Source organism: Peromyscus eremicus, chromosome 2, assembly GCF_949786415.1.
Source record: "Peromyscus eremicus chromosome 2, PerEre_H2_v1, whole genome shotgun sequence".
In the NCBI taxonomy this organism is placed as follows: domain Eukaryota; kingdom Metazoa; phylum Chordata; class Mammalia; order Rodentia; family Cricetidae; genus Peromyscus; species Peromyscus eremicus.
This window is the reverse complement of record NC_081417.1, coordinates 23,434,947-23,460,969: the sequence shown is the minus strand read 5'-3', so window position 1 is coordinate 23,460,969 and position 26,023 is coordinate 23,434,947. Positions and strand designations below refer to the sequence as shown.

At 39.2% G+C, this 26,023-nt stretch overlaps 1 protein-coding gene across 1 annotated transcript in view; it reads right to left on the bottom strand.

The window, feature by feature from the left end:
- The window catches only part of Ca1 (carbonic anhydrase 1), a 39,589-nt gene that overhangs the window by 5,703 nt on the left and 7,863 nt on the right, over positions 1-26,023 (bottom strand). Inside the window, exons 2-4 of the mRNA XM_059253920.1 lie at positions 3,072-3,131; positions 2,446-2,643; positions 920-1,038 (exon numbers count right to left, since the gene is read on the bottom strand). Coding sequence (XP_059109903.1) covers positions 920-1,038; positions 2,446-2,643; positions 3,072-3,108 — 354 coding nt within the window. The 5' untranslated portion in view covers positions 3,109-3,131. The remainder of the gene's footprint in view (positions 1-919; positions 1,039-2,445; positions 2,644-3,071; positions 3,132-26,023) is intronic.

Sequence of the window (26,023 nt, the reverse complement as noted above, 5' to 3'; positions counted from 1 at the left end):
CACTTATACTGCCATTTAGTACAATTTACTTAATCTCCAACATTGATTCACATGTTATCTCCTCTGTAGAACTACAGGTAATGTTATTGAGTACTTATAATATGGAAGCTGGCTTAAGTATATGAGAAGATTAATGCTGTATACCCAACTCTGTAGGTGAGAAGAGTCACACAGCCAATAAGAGGCTAAGCTTTGACTCCAAGAAGGTCAAGGGAGGAGCTTGTACTTGTCACCCATCACCTGTACTACCTCTTGAACCTGGTGCATACCCCATACAAGTTTTTGAGCTGAATATTAAATAGCACATTGGACTTTGTGACTAAATGTTTCTCATCATTGGCTTAGATCTTTTTCTCAATTTAGCTGAGTGAATATAATCCCTGATTTAGATTCCATGAATATTTACAAGTATCCTTCCTAAACCATAATGCTTTAGGCTTCCTTTCCACTTTAGTCTACCTTTAGTTTTGCAGAGGGAAACTAGGAATGAGTTTTTATTGCTTTCTGCAACACTGATAGGTATTATCTAAACTTTACAAATTTAAGCAAAACAAGTTATAGCTGTATTCAATCACTTAGTATCTAATTCTATTGCAATAAACTGCATATATTTTAAAACCTGTGAGAAAACTCTCTAGTTCAGAGACTTAAAGAATGGTAGAACAATCCTTGAAGGTGGTAAAATGTCAATGTTTTTCATGAACTCTCACCTATAACTTCAGGAATCTCTTTCCATAGAAAAATATCCCTCTATTGCAACATATGGTGTGCCAGTGTTTGATTTTAATAGATTTATACATCTGTCATACAAAGACCAGCAAGCTGTCCTCTTCGAGGCATTCTCATAATAGCTTCTCTAGTACCAGAGCTGTTTCTGGAGCACTCTCATGAACTGTCTCTCATTAACACATCACATTACCTCTCCAGAATATTTGACTCCATCCACGGTGTGCTCGGATCCATGGTCGTTTGAGTTGCCCCAGTGAAAATGGAACTGGGTGAGCCGATAGTCACCAGAGAGAGGGCCACCTTTCAGAACTTGAAGGAAAGAGAGGTACTGTCAGCCAGGTGATCTCTAGTCCATATTCAATAAAAATCAAGGCTGTACTGTGTTGTGTGAAATAGAAACAAACACCAGTGGGTGTCAACTGTTTGTTTTCATTGCGTTTCCCCACTCCACATCTCTGATAATGACTCTTATATATAGTGCCTTCCTGATTATGGCAGCAATAATATAGTTCATGAAATATACAAAAATTCCAGCAAAGGAACCACAAGTTTACCTGTTTATGTTACCAAAATGACATATTTCAAAGCAAATAAGTTATATTATCACATAGTTTTCCTTGGATCTCCATTAATTTGCAAGTTTATTCCTTCATTCAACCTTATTGTGTGGATATTATGCACAATTTCTATTAGTGAAAAAAATTCCCCATCACTTGTTTTTTAATAATCATTGAAGATACAAGAATGTAGTTTGACAAATTTGTTGAGACCCTCTGACCAGGGACAAAGCCACTTTAAAAACTTATGCTCTGAACGACAGTCCAGCCTGGCAAGTATATCCAATCATATGATTACTTAAGCAATAAAAATACTAGATCTAACCTAGTGCTAGCAAGGGGCACACCCCTAAGGAAACTAACATTTACAATTAGAACTTTGTGGGAAAGTAGAGCAAGCATAGTGTTTCACATCACTGGAACTCTTACAGAACGGTCACTTACTAGCTTACTGAATAAATACTGATGAAAATCTGACCGTGTGGTAAGCAACATGCCAGATTCTCAGTGTGAGGGGAAGTCGTGCTTCACCTGTCTTCTCATTAATCACTCACTCTCATCCTGTTTGGAATATTACCTTTTTGTTTTCATACCCATAATTGATTTAGTCATTAGACTCTAATGGAGAAAAGTTGCTTTTTCAGAGAAATAAGCATATAGAGCCTGGAATGGCTAGAATAGGTAAGATGGCTCCTTAAGAAGGAGAAGGATTGAGAGAAAGCAGAGCTGGGAGCTTGGCAAATCATCTTCCAAGAGGCCACAATGCCTCCCAGCCATTGCAACTTTAAGATACACAAATACATGTGCAAAATACATAGGATGCTGTGGTATTTCTGAAGCTACTCTGACTCTTTTGCCTGCTCTTGGGACTCATCTTCATATTGGGTTGCCTTGTCTGGCCTCAATATGAATACCTTTGCCTTGTCTTTTGTATCCTGTTTTGTTATGTTTGGTTGTTGTCTCTTTGAGGCCTGCTCTCTTTGAAAGGGAAGTGGAGGAGTACCTCTGGGTGAGAGAGGAGGTGGGGAGGATCTGGGAGCAGTGGAGGGAAGGAAAACTGTAGTCAGGATGTATTATAAGAGAGAAGAATCCATTTTCAACAAAAAATTCACTTAGTAGATTCTAAGGAAACAAACATCATAATTTTCTTTGGGCTCACCAGATTGGTTACCACTGTCATCAAAAACCACATGGAAGGAATGTCCCACGTTAACAATTTCTTTGGCAGTTGCAGGATTATAGGAGACACTGATAGGTTTTAGAGAGGTGTCATGTTTAGCCTCACTGGTTTTAATATCAATAGGAGACTGGTTGTTTCCATCGGCAATGGGATACAGCTTGCTCCATTGGTCAGGACCTATAAGAACAAACATATCCATGTAACCACAATTTTACAGAATGCTTCATTCCAAATATCAGGACTTTAACCATTTGCTTATTAGATTATGGTTTATTCAGGCCTCTTAAATGAGATTCAGTGCTTGAAAATGTATCTCTTGTTGCCATACTAGTAAACAGTATACTTGGCAACATCAACAATACAGGCCTAATTATGCTGTCTATACAATTATAGTGTAGAAACAGTATGTACATATCAAATATATTTTGTAGATATTCATGCCCAAAAACAAACTACTAAAAATACATACAAGAATATTGTAATTATTCAAAAGTGACTCAAACCATTAACCTGTGACTATACAGTTAAGTTAGATGGTTAATAACTTCAATGTTAGAAACAGGAATAAACTGCTATTTTGATATATGTAAAAGAAGTACTCTTACCATTTTTGCCAGCATATCCCCAGTCTGCACTTGCCATGATCTCCTATTTAGTTTTGGTTCCTGAAAAGAGAAATATGTGGAATAACCAATCGCACCTGTGCCTGCAGCAGAGATCTTAAGCGACACCATGGGTTTTTATAGAAACTTGTCTTCCTGTAATAGTCCACTGTTTCATCATCTCTGCTTATCAGGAAGTATACATATCAAAATAAGTGGTATTGTAAAAAATGTCTATCAGGGTTACGTCAGCTCTAATTGTTTTATTTTATTGTAATATAAAAATGAAATATCAAAATCATAGATGTTGTTAAACTAGTCTTGTTCTTCTATGCTTGTGGAAGACATGACTGAATATTGACTGAAGCTTATCAAATTTCCTAGAATAAAAAGTACTTCGTGCACTTAGGATTTCTAGTGATGCCATAACTGGATACTAAACAATGTTAGCAATGGTAATTTAAGGAAATGAGTTAGCATGGTTATGGGCTGAACTGAATGAATATCATAATGTTAATTTAGAATTAGGTTAATAGATCCAGCAATTAATTCTCAGTAACATAACAGTATTCATAATGATACATTTTATAGAAACACAAATATATTTTATAGATGAATTCCAAAGAACCTGTCAATGTGAGACATTCTTCCAATATAAACTTTTAGGACAATAACAACCAGTCAGGTTAGAAAAAGGCCCTTTATTCTGGAGAAATGCTGGAATTCATAAATGAGGAAGACTGTATTAATATCAAAGCTGAATGTGGTTTGACATTTCTCACCTAGAATAAAATATGTCCTCTTTATAGTTCTCTGCAATTTATTCATAATTTTCATACTGTTTTATTATTATGTGATCATACATACAAATCTTTTAAAGTGAGAATTTTCCTTTTGTAACTGAAGGATGATGAAGGAATTCATCACAACTAGCAAGATGTCAGGACACCGGCCTCTAGTTCAGTTGCTTCCCCACCACTGTGCATGTCACCCTGGGTGAAGTGTGGGTTTATGCTCCCTAATTCTGCTTCTGGGTCCACAGTGCTCAGAAGCTCAGTCTGAGTATGCATCAGTGTGAGAACTCACCTTGCTCACTCGCTCACGCACTGTTGAGCAGTGAGAAGCTGCACAACACTCTCCAGAGAGGCAAACGAAGCTGACTGGGATGGGTCAGAAAAGCCTCCAAATCATGTTCTTTGGAAATAAAAGCAGAACCATAAGCTTCTGAAATAATGAGTGCCTTTCTTCCTTGCACCGCAGACTGTCTGAGCTGCTGTGGCCCATGAAGGAAAATGGACAGACAGACATGTTTAGCCAGGCCCCACCTATCACGCTGTTGCTGTTTCGTGCTGATGACTGTGTCCTGCCTCAGGAGTAAAGTGACCAGCAGCTCCTGAATATCCAGAACATGAGGAGGCCACAGTTCCTACCTTATGATCTTAGTAAGCATCAGGAGGCACAACTTGAAAGGGAACTTATGTTTCTTTAAATTTTAATTTTTTCAATCTGATGGATAGCACCGTGGATTTTTCACATACATCATGCTTTAGGGCACATGTGCATTATAAAACAATTAAACCCAGCTAATGGTCCTATTCCCTAGAGTTGATTTTGTGACAATAGTGCTTAATGTCCACTCTTTTCATTATTAAGAATACAACCCATCACCATTAACTATAGTCACCTTGCTCTACAATATCTGTCTCACTGTATCTTTTAGTCATCTCTTTAAACCTAAATTGAACTACTATATTAATCAATGCATTTGGAAGGAACAACACTCTTGCATTATTACATGATGATTCAGTATAGGAATGACTTAACATTTATACGGTATGGTAATTCATTTAAAGTTTTAGGGACAAAACTGCCTTGACTCCTACCTTCATGACCCTTTATTTTATTATGTACTCAGGGCATGTGCAAGTATTACCACAAGGAAAGAATTAGAGAGAGAGAGAGTTGTAAAATTTAACGAGGGTTCAACCCTAACACTACTTTCACTTACTTTTATTCATTATTTTCTTCTCATAAACTGACTCTTTCATTTTTTATGTCTAAGCTAGAGGAAGGTGTTTAATTTTTCATCCATTGAACTTTGATTCATAAGCCTCTTCCATTATACTTCCCAAGGATTATAACTTTTGCATTCTAAGAAGATGCTTTGCTCTTCAAAACAGCTTATTTCTTGAAACCATCAAATGTACATATGGAAAAAAGCTTTTTGCTTTTTCTAATAGACTGTTCTGAAGGAAGCCATATGCTCCTGAAACTTAATCATAAATCATCTAGATTGATGTAACAAAACTTTCACTTTTTAGAAAAGCAAAGCAGAATTACATAAGTAATTTTTCCTAGAGATTGTCTAATTGAGAATACTAAGAATATTCAAGAGTGCTAAAAGTTTTCCATTAATAAGAAGCAATAGAGGCTAGAAAAGAACACTTTATTGAATGGTATCAATCTTTTTGGGCCTTTAAAATAATGATCTCATTCAATTTTCATAGCAGACCTTAGAAGTTAGTATCAACTCTTGTTTTTATTTATTCTGTAGTACTGATGATTGAACCTACGACCTTATGTGCGCTAAGGAAGTTCTTGTGCCAAGTTGCAAACTTCAGCCTTCTTTTCCTTCTCTTGTTTTTAGTTTTCAGATAAGGTCTCACTAAATTGCCCAGGATGCTTTGAACTCATTCTGTAACCACTAAGGCCTTGAACTTGTGGCTTTCTCCTCAGCCACCTGAGTAGCTGTGCCATCAGGTCTGGCTATCAATTGACAATTGAAGGAGAATGTTCAAGAAGCAGGAGCAGCATTTGAATTAGTTTCTGGTTATGCCCACAGCCCAGGTATGTACTGTCTTTTTGCTTATGTTACAGCACCATCCTTATTAGATGCATCTAAAAGGTAAGTTCATAGGTCATCACATTATTTACTGAATGAGTTCACTTTGTTGGGTCCTTTAAAATAATTTTTAAATTCAGCCTTCACAGCTGACTCTTGGGAGTCAAGTCACACAAACTAACTTAAGGAAAACACTTTTTTCAATATCTGAAAACATTTTTTTCAAAAAAGCAGCATCATTTAATGTTTTACCAGATATTAGATTTGTGTATTACCTACTTTTAAATGATATTAAAGTGCTTTTTAGAATTTTTTATTCTAATTTTTTTCTAGCTCCTTAGATGAATATTTTCCTCTGGGTTTTTACTTTGATGTTTTAAAAGTAAACCACAGATTGTATAGTAAAATGAACTGTAATGAGAATTAAATTTAAATTTGTAATTAAAAATAATTTATTAGTATTTAAGGAATAAAAAGGCTAAAAAGCATCATGTCAAGCTATGGCAGTGACCTGTCAAATGCCACTGGAAAGAAAATTGCATGTATCAATAGGCCCTAAGTCCAGAAGGCAACCACCTTTCTAAAGTGTGTAGAATTCCACAAGGCTGGAGGACTTTCTTGGCATACAAATTATGCTGGCCCATTATTTGCAACTATGTCAAAAGAATCAGAAAAATTAAGTTACAAAATAAAGTTTATTTGGGTTCATGGTTCTGGAGGTTCCATTCCAAGGTAGACTGTCCCATTGTATTTGATCTGATGAAACGTGACATAGGTAAAGCATGTGGTAAGCAGATATCTCACTTTCACAATGCTCCCCAAATACTATGTCCTTCCAGAAATTATATTTTTGGTGCTGTTGTGATAAGATCAGCCTTATTTTGAATGAATAATTGAGCCACAGAACATGGCAATACTAGCCAGGACATTTCTGTATTAAGATAGACAAAATTATGATAAATCAATGTGAATGGTTGATCTGAATTTTACACATACCAGTTACATTGAAGACATGTTGCTACCTTTATTCTTCTAGTGTCCATCTCTTTGATGGACTTTGCTCTTGTGGGCTGCCTCCTGGAATCAGGGCTTTCTAAAGCTCAGTGTTACCGTCTCACAGACGACTTCCAAATCCTCCACTGTGTGTCTGCCCTGCCAGCCACTCTGCTATACCATTCTATGTTATTTAGTTTGTAGCCTTTGTTGTATTAGAAATTACTTTTAGTCACATTCTGAAATTAGCAGATTCATTACAGTTTCAGATTTTGGAGAAGAGTTAGCTTCAGATTAATGATATTCAGCTCATATCTGAGCAAATGCTCCAAAGTTTTGAAAAACTCCAAAACTGTAAATCCTTCTGTTTCTATCCTCTTTCAATGTGTCCTTTATTTACTTGCTTAGTGTCTGCAACAGTCTCCAAAAGATTACCTCTGTAAGGACAGGACTTTGGCCAGGTAGCTTTCCACCACCACGTTCTCTCCTTTTAACTTCTGGAAAATAATGGTTTCAATATTGGCAGACAGAACAGCTGAATGGTCCCTGTAAACCTCAGTTATTTTATTGTCATGAAGAATGCAATGGGCAAGCTGCTCAGCAGGGCTGTTTGATCTAAACTCTGGGTGTGTGGAGAGCGGATGTGTGAGCATGTGAATGAGCTTTGCTGAAGGTGAACTCATGTCCACATTTGGACTAAGCAGAAAGAACCTTCCCCTCACACTTCTATTAATGGGAGGGTGAAGTGACCAACTGCTTCTGTCACTCATTTCTGACAGTGTGAGAACTTTAGTTCTTAGAAGTGTCAAATACTTTGACACTTTATGTGTCAAAATTTAATTCTTCAATTATAATTTGAATTTTAACATGTTAAATTGAAAAAAAAATCCACGATTCTTAAGGCTCCCATTGCTATGATTAAAGACAATTTTTAACATTCAACACACACACACACACACACACACACAGATTATGTTTTACAGCATAGCACTTTTGAAGGCAACTTTTAAATCTGGCAATGAATTTTTAAAAATTAGTAACCAATTCAGCTCTACACAAATAACTATTTTAATCAACAGCTTTAAGGAATTCATAGTATCTTGTAATTTGGTATGCATAAAAACTTTAAAATTTAAATATATTTAGTTACTGGCATGTTCACTAAAATAACCCAGCTGGAAAGCCCCTCTGAGAACAAGATTTATAACATTTCAGATAATAACCAGCATTCCCTTCTTTGCTGGCTGGAACATCCTCATATTTATGTTTAAAGCTGAGAAAAATCATTTGTATGTTACCTTCTATAACTGATTAAGAAATTAATGTGCCCCCCCAACCAAATGACACAAGCAAGCAACATTTTCACAGCAAAACAAGGTATGCACAATGCTTCATAAGCCATAAAACATATTTAAACCACCAAATGAAGCCCTGAGAAAAGAGTTTGATTTTTAACTCTCAGGCAAATAGACAATTACATAAAGCAAGAGAGTTGAAGTGATTGCATGTGGCCTCAAATCCAAACAATTGCATAACAGATCTGCTTACCACAGCTTAAACTAAATACCACAAGTTAATCTAAAACTTAATATTATAAGTTTTCAAGTGTAAATATCAAGGAAGGTGAAGGACATTTTTATCAGTGATTTTGTCACTGTACTTCATGTACCTTTTTGGAGTGTCTATCTAAAATCATCTTGAGACTGAAAGAAAAAGTTCTACCATCCCCCATTACCTTTATTAGCTTCTAAACTCTTTTATCCTATCATTGTAGATTTCTAAAATATATTTGCAATTAAATACGTCCTTTCTTAAATCTCACGTTTCTTAATGTGTAGTTTACAGAAGACATACCTAGGATTCACCAGGTGGTGATAAAAAAGTGCTCATGTGTGAATCGTATTCTTCCATTACTTTTATGAAATGATGGTAGCTAGATTGAATGATCAACAAATATTAAGTGTGTTTCATAAGCATTGGTAGCCCCATTAGCTATATCTGGGAGCTATGTGAATGCTCCTCCCATCTATTTTCCAAGAGGTATATTTAAGTGAAAACAAGTTTCTGATCAAATTCCTGACTGTACATATATTATTAACAAGAATACACAAGAATATATTATTAAGAATATATGTAATATATTATACGTAATATATATTTATTAAGAATATATTATTAACATGGAATACACACCAGCCTTTGTGCTCATATACATATGTGGTTTAAATGAAGTTTTCCCACATGGCAAGAGCCACAGACTGTCTAACAGAAAACCCTAACACCAGGCATTAGAAGACCTCCTTTGAGTTGTTGGTCATAGTTGTCCAAGAGACTCTGAAAACATTCTAGGCAATTGATATTGCCTTTATTTGATATTGTCCTTGTTTGCCTCCCAGAAGTGAAAGTCCCTATCACAGATAGCTAAGTCCCTATCGCTGAAGACACCAAGTGTGTTGGACATAGGACCCAGAGGACCCTGCACTGGATCTGATCTGAAAGCTCCTCACTGAGGACTAACTTTCATGGTACCAGAAAGCTCCATGCAAGCTTCCAAATTCTACCTGGCTATGACGCCTATTAACCACAGCAACAATCAGCATGGCACAAAAACTCTGAGGGTTCAGTTGTGGTACACGTACCTTGATGTTAACAACAGCTCTCTAATTGAATGTAAGGCCAGCTCAAAGAAAGGGAGATTGGGCCTGATATTGGAAACCTGGCAAACTCCCTAGGGTTAGTGAAGCCATGGATCTTGGAAGAGAACCTACAACCTCCACTTTAATAAAGCAGCATAATCCCTAACGAGATTCTAAATATTTATCCTTATACCCACAGATATGTATGGCTATCATCCTCCATCAAGAAAACTTCTATTTGCAACAGATGGAGGCCATTATAAAAGACTCCAATGGATAGGATCGCAGAGTTGTGAAGCCCAGGCTGTTATATCTACAACACAACCGCACCTAAGGCTCATGGGTCATTTCGGAAGAGGGGGCAGAAAGACTGTAAGAGCCAGGTGATCAGAAAGTTTGCTGTGAGATTGTGTCTCCTAGAGAAGTCAGAGAAGCTGCACCTGTAAAGTCTCACTAAAGTGGCTGCCTAAGCCAAACCTGAACAAGAACAACCCCAGTAGACATACTAATTGTGGAAGGGGGAAAGCTAAAGAGGCCTCCACCATAGACAAAACTCCAGGTGACTAAGGGTTGTTGAGAGCTGGGGAAATAGTCTTCCTCAGAGAAAAGCCCACCAATCAGTAATCTAATACAAAATGGTCAGCCCTGAGGACATACATAAAACAACATGAATCAGACCAAGCAGGGTATATTTATGTATTGAGGAATACACACACACACACACACACACACACACACACACACACACACACACACCCATACACACACAAGTAACAAAACCTAAAGAAAAAAGGCCGTGAGTTTGAAAGAGAGTAAGGGGAGGATGCATGGAAGGGGTTGGTTGGAGGAAAGGGAAGGGGAGGAATAACATAATTATAATCTTTAAAAATATCTTAAAGTGAGTGCAATGTGACAAATTGCTTAAAGCTACTGCTGCCTCAACCACCTTGCTGTGATAGAATTTATCCTTGAGATGTGATCCAGAAAAAAACCATTCCTCCCTTTAAAAAGAAAATGAGTGGAATGATTACAGGTGCTTTTCAGGAAAGAAATATTTTCTTTTATACAGTCCCATGAAATAAAGCTTTGAGTCACTGTAGCTTCACTTGTAAGACCTTATTTGCAATTTTTAAGTATTCTGTGTGGTGAAAGAACAAATATCAGTATTTTCACTTCAAAATGAACATAGAACCTTTTATAGTTGAGGGGGTTGTCCTACTTGTTCAAAGTAGGCTATATACATCAGACTTAGAATCTCATCTTCAAACTATGTCAAGAATTCTTTTCACTACAGTGAGTTACTGAAAAAATTACCCAACCACAGCCTTCCTCCCATTACACTGATTTTGTTATCAACAAAGAGTTCATTTAAACAAGGAGCTGCTGCCTCCGAATGGTCGTTGTACGTCCCTGGAGTACAGGTCACAGAGTTGACACAGACTCTCATCTCCTCTGTGGAGCCTGGTGTCCTTCCTGATGCTGTCTGTGAGTGTGAGTCACGCTCTCCCCCAAAACAACACAGACTGTATGCTTGCACACGTCCACAGCCAGTGTACCCAGACCCAGAGCTGAGCTTTTGTGTAGAAACCAGGTGATACGTGGCTTACACCACCAGATCCCAGTGTAGCTGGTGACGTTTTTCTACAGTTCCAAAACATTTTCTTTATTTATTCTAGGTCTAGGGGTGAAGGACAGATATTTTCCCTTCTGTTTCTTGGACAGGTAGGTAAAAAAAAAAAATTTATATTTGAGTCACTACAGAAGGCCAGGAAAGATTTCTGTTCTCTTAGCTGAGGGCAAAGTAAACAAGTTTGAATAAATGCCCTTTCTGAGCCTGTCTTCCTTAGGTAAAAGTTTACTTGAAGGAATTAACTTAGTTGATAAGGCATATCTTTTGTTTTGAACTTCCTGTTTTTCTTTTTAATTTTTTTGCTAGCTGTTCCAAACAAAGGAACATGTATACACACACACACACACACACACACACACACACACACACACACACACATTGCTTCAAAACAGACTTAAACACTGGTTCAAGTAAGGAATGCCATAACTCTTGGAGCTTTCTTACATGTGTGACTCCTCTGTGCAGACAACAAACTGCTTCCTTATTTTTTTTTATTTGGAGTCACATGTTCTGATTAGCCCATGTAGGCAAGAGTTCTCAAACATGACTTGGAGTCACTGGGTTTCTGAACTCCAGGGTTCTGGGAAAGGTATCAAAGGATAAGATCCCTGCTGCATCCCATGGGAATGATGTTTGGCCTGTCCCAAGAGTTCCTTAATGTGCAGTTACTTTGAAATTGCAGTAATATCTTTAAGACTGTTCCCAACTTTGCCTCTAATGAGTTGGTAAAGTTCCACAGAACCTTTGTGCAACCTCCCAAAGGTTGCAAAAGCAGGGACTGATGCTGGCCAGTGCCTGCGTTTTCCATCATCACCCAGGAGGCAGCCGGAACCAGTTTGGTGAGAAAGAACTCCAGGAAAAACACCTCTCAGGTTCATGTCAGTGTTTTTAAATGGACACCCATGGAACCCAAAGAATCCTAAGGGCCCAAATCGCTAAGAACCATGTTCTTGTTAAGGTGAACCTTATAACTATGGATCTCTTGGGACACAAATGGCTGGTTTTATATAGTGGAGTGACTTGATCTGGGAAGATAAATTCCTGGCTATGTTCTTGATGCCTCCAGTTGGTAATCCCCAGGGAAGCTAGCTAGCCAGGGCTCACATAAACATTCTTACAATGAGGTCTTTTGTTGCTCCTGTGCAGGGCTTTGAGAATTCTTGTAAATTCCTCTGCAGAGCAGGGTAAGATTTGACTCTGTGGTTGCTCACAGATGGTACCAGCTCTGTAGCTGCTCTTTTCTGTCTTAGTTTTGTTTTGTTTTCAGAAATTTCTTTGTAGTCCTCATTCAGCTTCTGACTGCTGATACACATGGTATTATTAGCAGGGGCCAGTGGTTTCTTCCAAGGCAGCACCAATTGGTTATATGAAGCCACCCCTAAGTATAGGCTGATTGAATCATTTATTTTAGTTAATAAAATGTTTTTGAAAGAATCTCTGTAACTTTAAAGTCAGAGCCAAACAACACAATTTTGATGAATTAATCCAGGGCTTAAAATGTAAGGGTAAAATAGCAAGGGAAAAAAGTGATCATTATTCAGCAGTAGCTAGATGTGATTGAATTTGAATGAAAGGGGGATAGTGTGTCTTTTATTAGATCAAATACTGACAGCAACATTCTGGCATGATGGACGTGCCTTCTGCATGAGATGACTATGACATCCTCTCAAAGTACAGCCCTGGGGGCTACATGCCAACCATAATAGATGTGACCTTTCAGTACTGTGGCTGCTGGCATGGCCCTGGTGTAATCCTAGATCACCCATTTTTCCATTTGGATGTAGCTGAGACTGACAGGGCAGGTGTGCAGCCCAAAGTAACTGATTTATAGTCAGCTTTCAGTCTCTTTCCTGCTTGTTTCTTCCAAAATAAGCTTGAAAATCTACTTCTTTTCACCGCTTCTGTGGATAATCTGGAGGCAAGAGTCATGATATTCCTGATGCCTCTGCTAAACTAGTGTAACTTGGATCATTTACAACACTGCTAGCAAGTGTTCCGAGACTACACTGCTGCTTCTTCCTACAGAGGATGTGAACTGCAGTGTGTAGACAAGCAAAGTCCGGGGTGCTACAAATGGTCTTATGGCTGTGGGGCACTGCCTTTAGCATTGCAGCTCTTAGGGGTTGATTTTGTAATTCAGTGACATATTGTCATTGATGCTATCAGGATACCTATCTGCAGAGATGTGCCCAAATCACTCAACACAATGTCAAGCACTGGATGGAGAAAGCTTGTTTGGAACTCAATGGCTCATGGCTTACTAGGGTAAAAACTTGGGCCAGATATTAGTGAAAATGGAGAGGGAGATAATATTTGTTGTACCACATGTTATAAGCAGGAAAAATGCTTAAAGCCAGTGCAGAGACACACTTCAGGTATAGGTCTGTCTTTTCTTGAAGCTGGCTTCAAGTTAGCTTGATCACTGAACCCACACACTTATGCTTGGTCCCAGTTTTGTCTTGGCCCACCAGAGCTTTCTGGACCTCAGCTCTGGTCCTTCAACCATGACTCTGACCTTTCCTCTGGTTGGCTATGTCACAACTCTTACTGCTGTATGTCTCAGGATTCAGGCTCCTGCCCTGCCTGTCTCCTGCTTGCCAGGTCAACCTGGCTCTGAGGCCAGGACCCCTTATTCGTTGTGTCCCAGGACCTATTACGGGCTGTAGTTGAATTCAGGCAGGCGAGGCAACTGCTTGGACTAGAGGTTGAGCTTATGCCAAGGAAGAAATCTGTGCATAGGGATCTAAGCCACAGGGGGGAAAGAGAGCAAGCCAACTTGTGCTAGGAACAGAGGGCATATTGAGCTCTCCCGTGGTTAAAAAACAAAAAAACAAAACAAACAAACAAACAAACAAAAACCCTCAAGGGATCTCTGGCTCTTAAAAGGCATGCTCCAGAGAAGAGGGATAGAGTCTGGTGATACAAACGGCTTACAGGGGCAGCTTTGCTTTGTGTTCGCTCACCTACACTTGCTCAGAACACACTAATAACAGGGAGCTAAGAGCAACACGTTTTTGTACTTGGGAAAACCATATCTAAGAGGAAGTGATCCAGACAGCTTATTCTAGTGACAAGGCTGGACAGAAACCATTCTTCTGTAGTCACCCCAAATATCACGTTTTAGTGGAGAAATCCGTTCTATTTTCCAGAAAAGGTGCTAATATGGAAACATTGTTGAGACAATTTTTCCATTCTTTAAAAATGTCTGCTTCCTTCCTCCTCATGCGCAGTATAAAAGAAAGCAAATTGCAATAGAAACAGAGAGAGGCAGTCTCATTTCATTGAGGATAGATTCAAGCTACCTTTTACAGAGACAACAGAGCAAACTGACTGGAGAAAACAGAGATTTTGTTTGTTTCCAATCTCTGATTCGGTGACGGAGGGAAACAGGAGGAAGCAGGAGACAGGAGCACTGCTGGTGCATTGCTGGGGAGCACTCTACAACTGCTTCTCTGATCAGCATGAAGGGAGAAAATGAGTGTTCTGAGTAGAAGGCACGCAGTGAATCATGGCCCACTGAGCTTCAGATCTGGAGCCATGAACAACAGGTTGAGATACACATGGACACCGAGAACCGCTCCAGAGAGGCTTCCTGTCTGACTTATGTACCAGATAAGTCATCAGAAAAAAAACAAAAAACAAAAAACAAAAAACAAAAAAAAACAAAACTTCAAAGGTCAGTTTGCAGATGACCAAACACATTTTGTGTGCCTACTCCTTTATAGAGGTTTACCTTTCTGTACTTTAAAAAATACACGTGAGGCTGGAGAGATGGCTCAGCTGTTAAGAGCTCTTACTGCTCTAGCAGCGGACCCAAATTCACCCCCATGCCTAGTGGTCTGTAATTGCCTGTAACTCTTGTTCCAGGGAATCTGATGGTCTCTTCTAGCCCCTAAGGGCAGGTGCATTCATGTCCACATACCCACCTACCCCAAACATACATACACATAATTAAAAATAAAACAAATCTTTAAAAATAACATAAAAAAATACATAATCTGGGCTGGTGAGTTGGGTCAGGGGTCATGGCACTGGCTGCTAAACCTGATGATCCTAATTCAATCCCCAAGGCTCCAAATGGTGGAGGAAGATAAAGTTATCCTCTGACCTTCACTTTTGTGCCATGGTGAGCATGCATGCACATGAGAACACACACACACACATACGCGTGCGCACACAAACATACCCACATAAAATCAATTTTAAAAGGAAAATTAAAAGTATACATTCTCAATTTGAAGCAATAATAAAACACACCTTATTTTCTTATTGTAGCTTGAAATTAAACATATAGTCTGAATCTAGGCATTTTTATTGATGGTACATTATGATAAATTTCCTCGTCTGGTAGGAAGATCAGAGTGTCTGCCTGCAGTGGCTTCTTGGCTTCCTGCAGCACACGGTGCTTTCAGGATTTGACAAAATTCCCATGACAACATGTGAACCCACTCTAGTGACTGTCACTTCTGAGGGTGGACATGGAATACCTGATATCACACTTCAGGGCTGGAGAGATAAGATTGGATCCCACAAAGAGAGACTAGGCCCAACTGTGTTTTTCACCACAATTGGGAACTTTAAGACCACATTGAACTTTGCCATACTCTACTAGTAAGAATAAAATACTCATGGGAATAGGGAGAAACAGAGTGTTGGTGGGGCAGGGTTCCCAGGAATCCACAGGGATGACTCCACCATAGACTACTGGCAATGGCTGAGAAGGTGCCTGAGCTGGCATACTCTGGTAATTGGATGGCTGAACACCCTAACTGACATCATAGAACCCTCATCCAGTGACTGATGGAAGCAGATGCAGAGATCCACGGCTGGGTCTCAGGTGGAGCTCTAGGAGTCCGATTGATGAAAAAGAGGAGGGATTCTCTGAGCAAGGGATATCGAGACCATGACTGGAAAAAGTACAGAGACAACTAGCCAAACTAGTGGAAATGCATGAACTGTGGACCAATGGCTGAGGAGCCCCCATGGTACTGGACTAGGCCTTCTGGATAAGCCAGACAGTTGTTTAGCTTGAAATGCATAGGGAGCCCCCAGGCAGTGGGAACACGACCTGTCCCTAGTGCATGAGCTGGCTTTTTAGAATCTAGTACCTATGGTGGGACAATTTGCACAGCCTTAATGCATGAAGGAGGGGCTTGGACCTGCCTCAACTGAATGTACCAGGCTCTGCTGACTCCCCATGGGAGACCTTGCCTTGGAGGAGGTGAGAATGGGGGGTGGGTTGGAGGGGGAAGGCTAGGAGTGGGAGGAGGGAGGACAGGGGAATCTGTGGTTGGTATGTAAAATGAGTAGACAATCTCTTAATAAAAAATTTATTAAAAAAATAAATTAAATAAAATACTCGACTCTTCCAGAGTTAATCCACAGGATGTGTTGACCTATGGAAAAGCTCCCTAACACCTTAATGGTGCAAGTAGAAACTAATATTTTAGCCTGACTGGACCTCAATTTCTTTACTTAGGAGGACTAGTAATGGTATATAAAGGGCCTGGTGAGCATTTTTTTGAGTGCTGACCAACTAGTTTTCTGGAGATGTTCAAGAAGTGAATAGACACGACCCTGTCTTCATGGGTATTACACTTTATTGTGTGCTTATACAAGAAAACAAGAGCACTGTGGCAGCTTCTCTGAAGGGAATAACAAGTGTGAAGAAGGCTGGCAACTCTAAGGGCAGAACAAACAGGCAGTTCACAGAAAAGAACCTGGGAGGAGGTGGGGCTAGAGGCAGTGACCTGGCAAAGGAGAGGTTTCTCCTGCCTGGGGCTGTCCTCCTTTATAACACCACATGGCTAGCTCCTTTTCATCTTTCAGATTTTAGGTCTAGTGTCATCCCTCCAAAAAAACTTATTGACATCATTATCTCTCCATCTCTGCCAGATATTCCCTACCAATTACTTCAGTTTGTTTCTTCAGACCATCTTATGATTGCTAAAATAATCTTAATTTTTTGCAACTTGTTTATTACATGCTTTTCCTCTTTGGAAAAGAAGATTAAAGTTTTATGTATTTTATTCATCTATTTGGCTTAAAAAAAAGAAAGATGAGACCACACAAGAGTTGTAGGGAGAAAAGACCACAGAGCATCAAGCATGATGAGGTGTTGTGGTCTTGCAGTGGCTCTTCCCGAATCCTGTCTCTTGGGCTTTCCTATCCCTGCTACTTCTAATGTTGGCTCTGGGGTTGGCTATTGGGATATCAGCAAACAATACAAGTACAGGCTTGGTAAGCGCTTGCTTAGAACAAAGGAGTCATGTGAGGAAAGCTGCCCTGCTTCCATCTCTTCTCAGTATGAAATATGGCTGGGAGATCAAGGACCAAGCATCCTAGATATGTAAGTAAAACTTCGAACCCTCCCTTCCTCCAAGACCTTCTAATTAAATTTAGCTACATGAGTAAGTCCAGTTAAAAGTAGTGGAGTGATTTCCTCACCCCCACAGAACTATGATCAATAAAAAAAATTAGGTGCCACCTAAGGTGATGAGGTTTCAGGTGATGTAGTACTTACAGAAGAACTGGAAAGGGCCTGAGGCAGAGAAGAGGGGAAAGTAGGGAGTTCAGAGTTCAGAGAAGTCAATAGGAACCTTGCCCATGCAGTTATTTCATATTACAAGTGATGGGAAGTTATTAACAGATTTAAAGGGAGAGTGTTTGGGATCAAAGAAGCCGGTTAGGAGACTATTTCAGTCATCTGTTGTTGCTGAACTAACGGAATATGGGAGAAGATCCCAGCACTATGATCCAGGATCAGGACTCTAATGATTTCACAGAAGCTCTGATGTCTTTTCTAGGAACATTGTCTCAGGAGCCCAAGCCTCCATTAGAATTTTTAATGGATTCTTGTGACTGAACCCATGTCTGTACATGTTAGACAAGTGCTCTACCACTGAGATATATCTCCAGCCATCGAGCCTTCGTTTAGAAAGTTAGTAACTATGCTTGGGAGATGATAAGGAGGGGTAGAATAGCAGATCCAATCAAATCTAGAAAAGGAGGCACATGCATCCCACTATGGGAAGAGATCAAATTGTCACCTAGGGCCCCTAGGTGACATAATCTCTGAATAAGTAATATAGTACAGTCGTGCATATCATCTCTGTTCTTTACTGATCAGAAAAATGAAGGCAAGATTGACCTTTATTCAGGGATTTCCAAAGGAAAGGGTGGTAAATTAATTTAGGCTGCTTAATTATGGAACAGTTTATGGCCAATGTAAGAGATTGGATGGCTCTGGACTGGAAATATAAGAGAATGTTGATGCTATGGAACAGCCATGGCATGAAACCGGATAGTAGACGTAGAAAGGAAAGCAAACGAGAAGAAAGGAATGGCTATTACTGGAAAGCACCCCTCACCTTAGCCACTTCCTCTATGCTGTATCATACTCAAATGTGACTTTCTGTGACAATCATGACCAAATATACCTTTGAAGAATGATACTTCCCTAGTTTGTTTTCCATACTTGTTGTTTCTTGAGTTTACTTTAAAGAAAATTTTTAAAAATGTATTTTTATTGTAATTTATGGCCCAAACCAAGAAATGCTTTAAGCATCAACTAGTAGGAAAATGGAGAAATATATTGTGGTATTATTGTATTGCAGAGTTTAAATAGAAACATGTGCATCAACATAGAAAAATCTACAAAACATATTAAGCAAAGAAAGTTACATTGGAGAAATGCATATTCTATAATACTAGTTACAAGAAGCTTAAACACTTCTAGCAAAAAACAGACAGCTCATAGGTCCTTATTGTGCAGCAATCATACAAACAAGAAAATAATCACAAAGTAAAGGCAGCAATAACTGCTTCTATATAGGAAAAATGGAAAGAAAATGGAAGGTTCTCACAGATTTTACTCTAGCTAGGAATGATACTTTCCCACTATGGTAATTATCTGCCACAACTGAGAGAAAGCCCACATCAAAAAGAAAGATTTCAAAGGCCTAACAAGAACATCAGTGGAAGGAACATGTCCAGAGTTCTTTCTGAGCACATGAACATTCTGAAGGATCCAGAGCCATCTGGGTGAAGATCTGTGGGGTGGGTATGAGGAGAATCTGGTTTGCAGGCTGATGCTATCAATCAGAGACTTCATTTGGTAGACAAGGCCTAGAGAATTCAAGGAACATTTAAAAATAGAACAGTCTAGGTCAGCTAACTCATAAATAAATATAAGATTCCATGAGATGAAATTATCATACCAGGACCTTTCTTATCTTACATGGCGGAGAAGATTTGAGAAAAAGAAGATGCCAAGCCTAAGCTTAAAAGAGAGAGGTTGTCATGGAGCTAGAAGAGGAGTACGAAGGGAAGCTAGAGAAAGAGACTGGTCATCTTTTTTCTTTATGTGTTTAAGAATCTGATAAAAGCAACCACAATAGGATGCGGACAGCCTGGTGGACAGCAGGGTCTTTTCAGAGGCACATAGTCTGTCCCTCACCTGAACTCCTTGGGATAGTCTGGGATACACATATACTTTGAAAACTGTTCTATCCGGTTCAAAGCTATCTGTTGGGATTGTATGTGATGCACTAAAGAGTAGAACAAATTCCTTGGAAGAACATGGAGAACAAGTGCTGATGTTCTGTGCAGATTGTGTTGCCTGGTCGTATCACTTGATGGGAAGGAACTAAATAAACAAAAAACGCAAAGGTACACAAGAACCACTTGAGTCCTAATAAATCCTTGTCAGTCTTCTACAGTTCTTTAAATCCTTCCAGAAAGATAAATCATATGAGAGTTTCATCCTTTTAATTCCTTCAGCCATACTTACTTGACATATTCACTAACATTTCCTATTTAACAGGAAATCAAGCTCAGATAGACCTTATTCATAGGATGATAAAATGATAAACATGTTAATATGAAATAAAGACACTACTGACCTTTATTTATCAATCTACAAAGTAATGGAAATTGCTCTGGTCACTCAGCCTTAAAACTTCAAAGGAATAAAAGTAGAAGATAGGTAAGTTGGCAAAATCAAGTGTAAAATGCAAGACTTTGTTCCCATCCCCCTACTTTTCCTCTCAATTTTACTTTTATAAATGACATCACACCGTTCTTCTTTCTTGAAAAAGAAATCTCATAATCCTTCTTGAATATTTCCTTTCACAAAACCTACATATCTAAGAGCCAGCAAGGTTAGTGGCTTAAAGCCACCTCCATTACCTTCAACCTCTGCCATGTTCTGTCTGCAGATACACCAGACTCTAGGAAGATGTTCAGGAAGAATGTGCCACGCAAAACATCATGGAAGCTTCATAAGAGGCATTTGTCTGTCTAAAAACAAAATAAAACCTCCAACGGAGGACTTGTGTACAAGAGAAGTGTGGCTTCAAGATGAGGTGGGTGCTCATAACCACTGTGATTTTGGTCCAAGAGGAGGAGCCTCTGAACTTGTGAGCTTTGTCCATGGAGAACAGATTATGACAGGAACTGGTTCTGGCTCATGATTGGGGATGTCCAATAGTAATGACCTCTTTGAATGAAAGACGGAAAATCTAGGGATTCAGAGCAACCAGAGATTGTCAAGCTACGAGCTCACAATAAAAGATAATAAGGGAGAAATAGATAAAAAGACAGCATGTAAAACTCTTTGCAGGATCAGTGAAACTCAGTGGTGCTTTCTGTATGAAGGTGCATTCAGATTCCACCTCATCCTTTCTTCTGTAACTGAGGCTGCAAGTGCTGCTTCTCTAGTTATCATCACCCCGAAGTTTGTGTTGATGATACAGGGACCTCTCCCTGGGCAGGAATCTATAGCTGCGTGGCCAAAAGTTCATGGTAAATCATACAGAAGTAAGGGAGTAATATATTACTAAAATTTCAATGGTGTTAAGAGAATACAAAATCCTTCTTTTGACATTTCTGGAAATCACAGGTCTGAAATGCATCTTAACAGGCTCAGCTCCATATGTTGATAGGGCTGTATTTTTTTCTAAAGACCCTAAACAAGAATGTTTCTTTCAGCTTCTAGAAGCTGTCTGCGTTTCTCTGCTCCAGCTTCAAATCCAGCAGCATAGAAGCTTCTCTCATTCTACTCTTTACCTTCTTATATAGAATTTTCTTACCTCAGGGTCCTTAATTTAACCACATTGTGAAATCCCCTTCCTCATGTGAGTCATCATATTCAATGGTTCTGGGGACTCTACTGTGGACATCTTTGGGGCCACTAGGGAGCAAAGGGTACTTTCTGAAGGATTCATAAAACTATGATAGAGATTGGAGTTGAGAATAGATAGGGTATCCTATTGAAATAGGCCAACAAGAGGACAAGAGTTGAGAACGTTTGGATAGTATATTTATGGTATGGTATTCAAAGGAATTAGCTGAATTTTGAATGAAAAAGAGCTAGATATTTTACTCTAAAATGTGGAGATAAAACCTAGGGCTTGATTCAACAATAGCATGTCCTTAGAATGTGAAGGGCCCTGGCTTATACCCTGGCAACCAACCACTTGATTAACTAACTAAATGGTTAAATGAAATACGAGTGTGATTGTGAAAAGGGCAATAGGAAGAGTAAGTGAAAACTGAGATAAAATGATGACCTAACAATTTCATCACCACCATAAATAGTATTCTCAGTATCCTTTCTAATTGATCGTAATTGGTGTAACATGTCTACCCATTATTATATCAGATATTTTAGGCAGCTAGTATGTCATACTATTTGAGGAAAATATCATGCTAATGTCAGCAACTGATACATGAGAAATGACTAAGAAAAACTGAAAATGTTTGTTTTGCCAAAAAGATTGCCAATAAAACCATTTGTGTGGACTATCCACCTTAATCCCCCTGTGATACAATAGCACAGAGGTGAGTCAGTTTGATTTTGATATGAGTTTTATTTTATAGGGGCTATTACAGCTGCAGAGATTTGCTTAGTCACCAGGGTCACTAGTTTGTCACAAATCCATCACTACAATTTGAGGGCACAAAAAAGGGAATGTTTTCCTCTCAATACTTGTTTCAGGCATGGCAGAGATTCACTACTAATGAGAAAAACTCCAGTTTTCAAAGTTAATTTCAGCATAAGCCTTTGTCTATCATTCTAAGCTCTGGGCCATCATGAACTGGAGAGCAGCAGAGTAAACACCTCTGTTCACACAGCTGAAGAGTGATGCCAAGAACACCACCAGCCAATCATTGTAAAACATGCAGAATCACATCCAAAGGGCATCTGTAAAAATGTCCTTAACATCTACTCAGTCCTTCTGTGTAAAGGTCAGCATGATGGGAGTAACTTGTCTATACTCAGCCCTCTTATCTCCAAGGGAACATGTGATTCTTTCCTTCTGCCTTTGGCGTCTTTATGAACAGGGTTGCCATGATGGAGAGCTAGATCCAAACCCACAGTCTTGGAGTTCCATCTGTCTTCTTTCTCTTCATTTGGCTCCAAAGTATGCGACAGCCAATTTCATCTTCACAGGCCCTCTAGTACTCTTTCTTCCTCCCTTATTTTCCCATGTTGACATTGCTACTTAACTGCTGATATAAATTCATAACCTAACTGGCCATGCTGCCTGAGCCTTTCTTCTTTCTGAACCAGCTCAAGTCCTACTGAGAATAGTCATCCTGAACCCCAATTCTAATTACCTCATTAGCAGTTGCTTTGCACAAAACGGTGAACAGCAGCCCTGGCAAGCACCTTTAATCTATTCTTCTAGAACACATGGGGAGTTCCTTTCTATGCTTAAGTTTTCAGTAAAACAGGACTTCCTGTTATCTCTAAATCTAGTCTGCATGCATCTCTACACCTTCAGGATTTGATACTCATTTTACTCTTGTGCAAACTTCCATCTTAAATGCATATTCACTTAGAAAAATCTAAGAACTTCTTACATAGCAGGTACAGTAGTGCCCTATTATTTAGTGTGGTAATTCCAAGACCCTCTGAAAACACACGTCTGAAAACATGTGAATGGTACAAAAACCTGTAAATAGTGTTTCCTCTCTATATGTGCATTTATGATATATTCATAGGTTATTTACTAGGCATGAAGTTAGCAAAAGCTAGTAGTAAACTAAAATTCCAGGTTGTCAAAAAATTATGTAGATACTTATTGTACTGTCCTCATTATCTTTCTTCCTTGAGGTATTATACATGATACAATATCCACATGATGTCCTGCTCTGTAAGCTTAGGTCACTATGCTAGAGTCACTTGAGGACAAGCCTTGCAATTCCAAGTAGCCAATTTGATGCCAAGAAGCCTACTAAGTGACTAATGGGTAGATTGTGTGCACAGCATGGACACACAGACCACAGGGTGAGTCCCATTCCAGGAAAAGTGAAATGGGAAGGAACAAGAGATTTTTGTTTGTTTTGTTTTGTTTGCTTTTTTCAACACTGAAAATAGTGTGCAATTTAAAACTTACGATTATTCATTTCTATAAATTTTTATTTAATATTTTGGGACTGTAATTGGCCACAGGTAACTGAAACAGTTCTAAGAAGGGAACTGTTGATGAGGGAACCATACAGTATTTGCTTAGTGAAGATATTCATGAAATGTATACTGTCTCAAATTGAATGATATCTCCACATTGCTGCTGAGTTTGTTTTGCCTCTTTCTGACACTTTTCACATTGAAGCCATAATTACATTCATGCGTGCCCTTCTCTCTCCTCCGCATGGCATGTTTTTTGAGATTAGAAACTGAATCTTATTACTCTTAGGTGTCTTGCATTATGCTTCATTTATACTCTGTGTTCGCATGAATGAATGATTTTATTTTGTTCATTTGTTCCTTGGGAAATTAGTGAAAACATGAACAAACTGTTTGAGCCCACTCAAGAATAAGAGTCATGTGGATCTATACTAGTGGATTATTCACGTGAAGAAGATGGTACTTGGATACACTAAGCCAAGAGAAATCTCATATCTGGACACCGGCTTCTTAGTACACCATTTTCAAGAAAGAGATACCATCTCACGACCTCAGACTCTGTCTAATCTTAGTACCAGAAAGCTGAAACCTCCCTGCTGGAGAATAAATAAGTTTCAACTTTTAAAAGATGACAAACTGTCACAGAGCTTGAGGGTATCAAATTAGCCCAAGCATTAGCCACTCTTGAGAGCCAGCAAAGGGGCATGCGGAGAGAAATGCTATGATTGGGGCTAGAGCTTGGCCTCTAGTCTTGATATTGGCAGCAACAACTGCTCACATCTCTGAAGGCGGCCCTTGCTCTCCCTAGTCAGACAAGAGATGGATGTGACAAGCTTTAGCAACTAAGAGCTCTCAGATGAGCTGGGGAGGTGGGTAATCACCCGGGCAGGGCATCAGAAAATGACTCCACTCTCCTCCAGAGATGATGCTGAATGCTATAGAGCAAGGTGATGAGATGGGTCATTGCTGATCTATAAATGGACCAGGAAATTTCATATTGAATTACAGCATGGAATTGAGAGACTATATTGTATTTTTTATGACAAAAAAATTGAGGGTCTTCATAGGGGGTAAATTTGAAGGTGCTACATTTCAGAGCATTATGATCAAATTATAGGCACATCAGTCTAGAAGGAGCTAGGTTGGGCTCACATAAGAGATGATGAAAGGTGAGATTACATGATGATGAAATTTTGCCTGACCTGATAAACCTCTTTTACTTAAGAAAGAGAACCTTGTCTGGCTGTGCTCAGCCTCACTAACATTATTGTGGGAAAAGGAATTTCTCACGTTGCAGACTGGGAAGCCAGTATAGTCTTCACACAGCAGCATCCTGCACTTGGTCTCACACAGGGCTTTGCTTCCAAAGAGTGTTTCAGAGAATTGGGAGACCACTTTGTGTATTTTGCTTGTGTTCCATTATAGATAAATTTGTAGAAAGTTGACATACTTTGAGTATTATTTTAAACTCATCATCTCTTTCAGTATCATCTTATTAACTTTTTTTCTAAGCAGAGGGTGAAGAACTGAAACCATACAGTTGAATAATAACTGAGATATTGGGAAAGATGGCAGTGTGATTGTATACCCATGATCCCTCTCCTGGTCAGTATTCCACCCAAAAGATTCAGACAGTAGAATAACAAGTGAGCTCCAAGATACACTCTCAAAACCAGACAGGTGTACATCTCATTGTTTGAGACTCAGGCAGAAGGCAGGAGCTCCTGGATGGGTGGAGGGCTGATCTATTAGCTCCGGCAGCAACTCAGAGCCCCAGCTTCCTGAGTGGGTCCAAACATTTAAACCAAGGCCACCCTTCAGCCTGGAGAAAATCTCCCTCTCGCTTTCTAGTGAGAACGCCAGTAGTGCTTGAGAGAAACTGGAACCCTGAATAGAACTGCTGTTTGTCAACACTGCTGAGATCTGGAAGTGCCCACCATACCCTTCCTTACCAGTAACATCAGGGCATCAGTTTCCCTCCTACAGATTCAGAGAGGCCCTTTGACTCTAAGGTGAAATTTTCAACGATAAGAGGAGAAAAGATGATCTGGGGTACCAGTGGGGTCAGGAAATGCAAACTGATACCATGGGAGACACCAGAGATGGGGAAAACACTTACTTTTCAGAATATTTCTAAATTATAAATTGACATAGTCTAGGACCCCCACCCCTCATTTTTAGGAACCCACTAAAAATTTAAAAGGAGTAAATGGAAATAAATATGTCAGAATGCTAACTGAAGAGCAGGCATTCAAAAATCTAATTAGGAGTGGATGTAATAATCTGACTGTGCTTCTGCTATTTTTAGATGTAAAGGGTTGGTTTCTGAGCAGTAACATACAATGATCCTGATTTTGTGTATGAAGTTTTCTGCACATACAAGCTTATGCACTCAGTGAAATGAGAGTCTACAGATAGACACTGTCAGGTGCTGTGGCC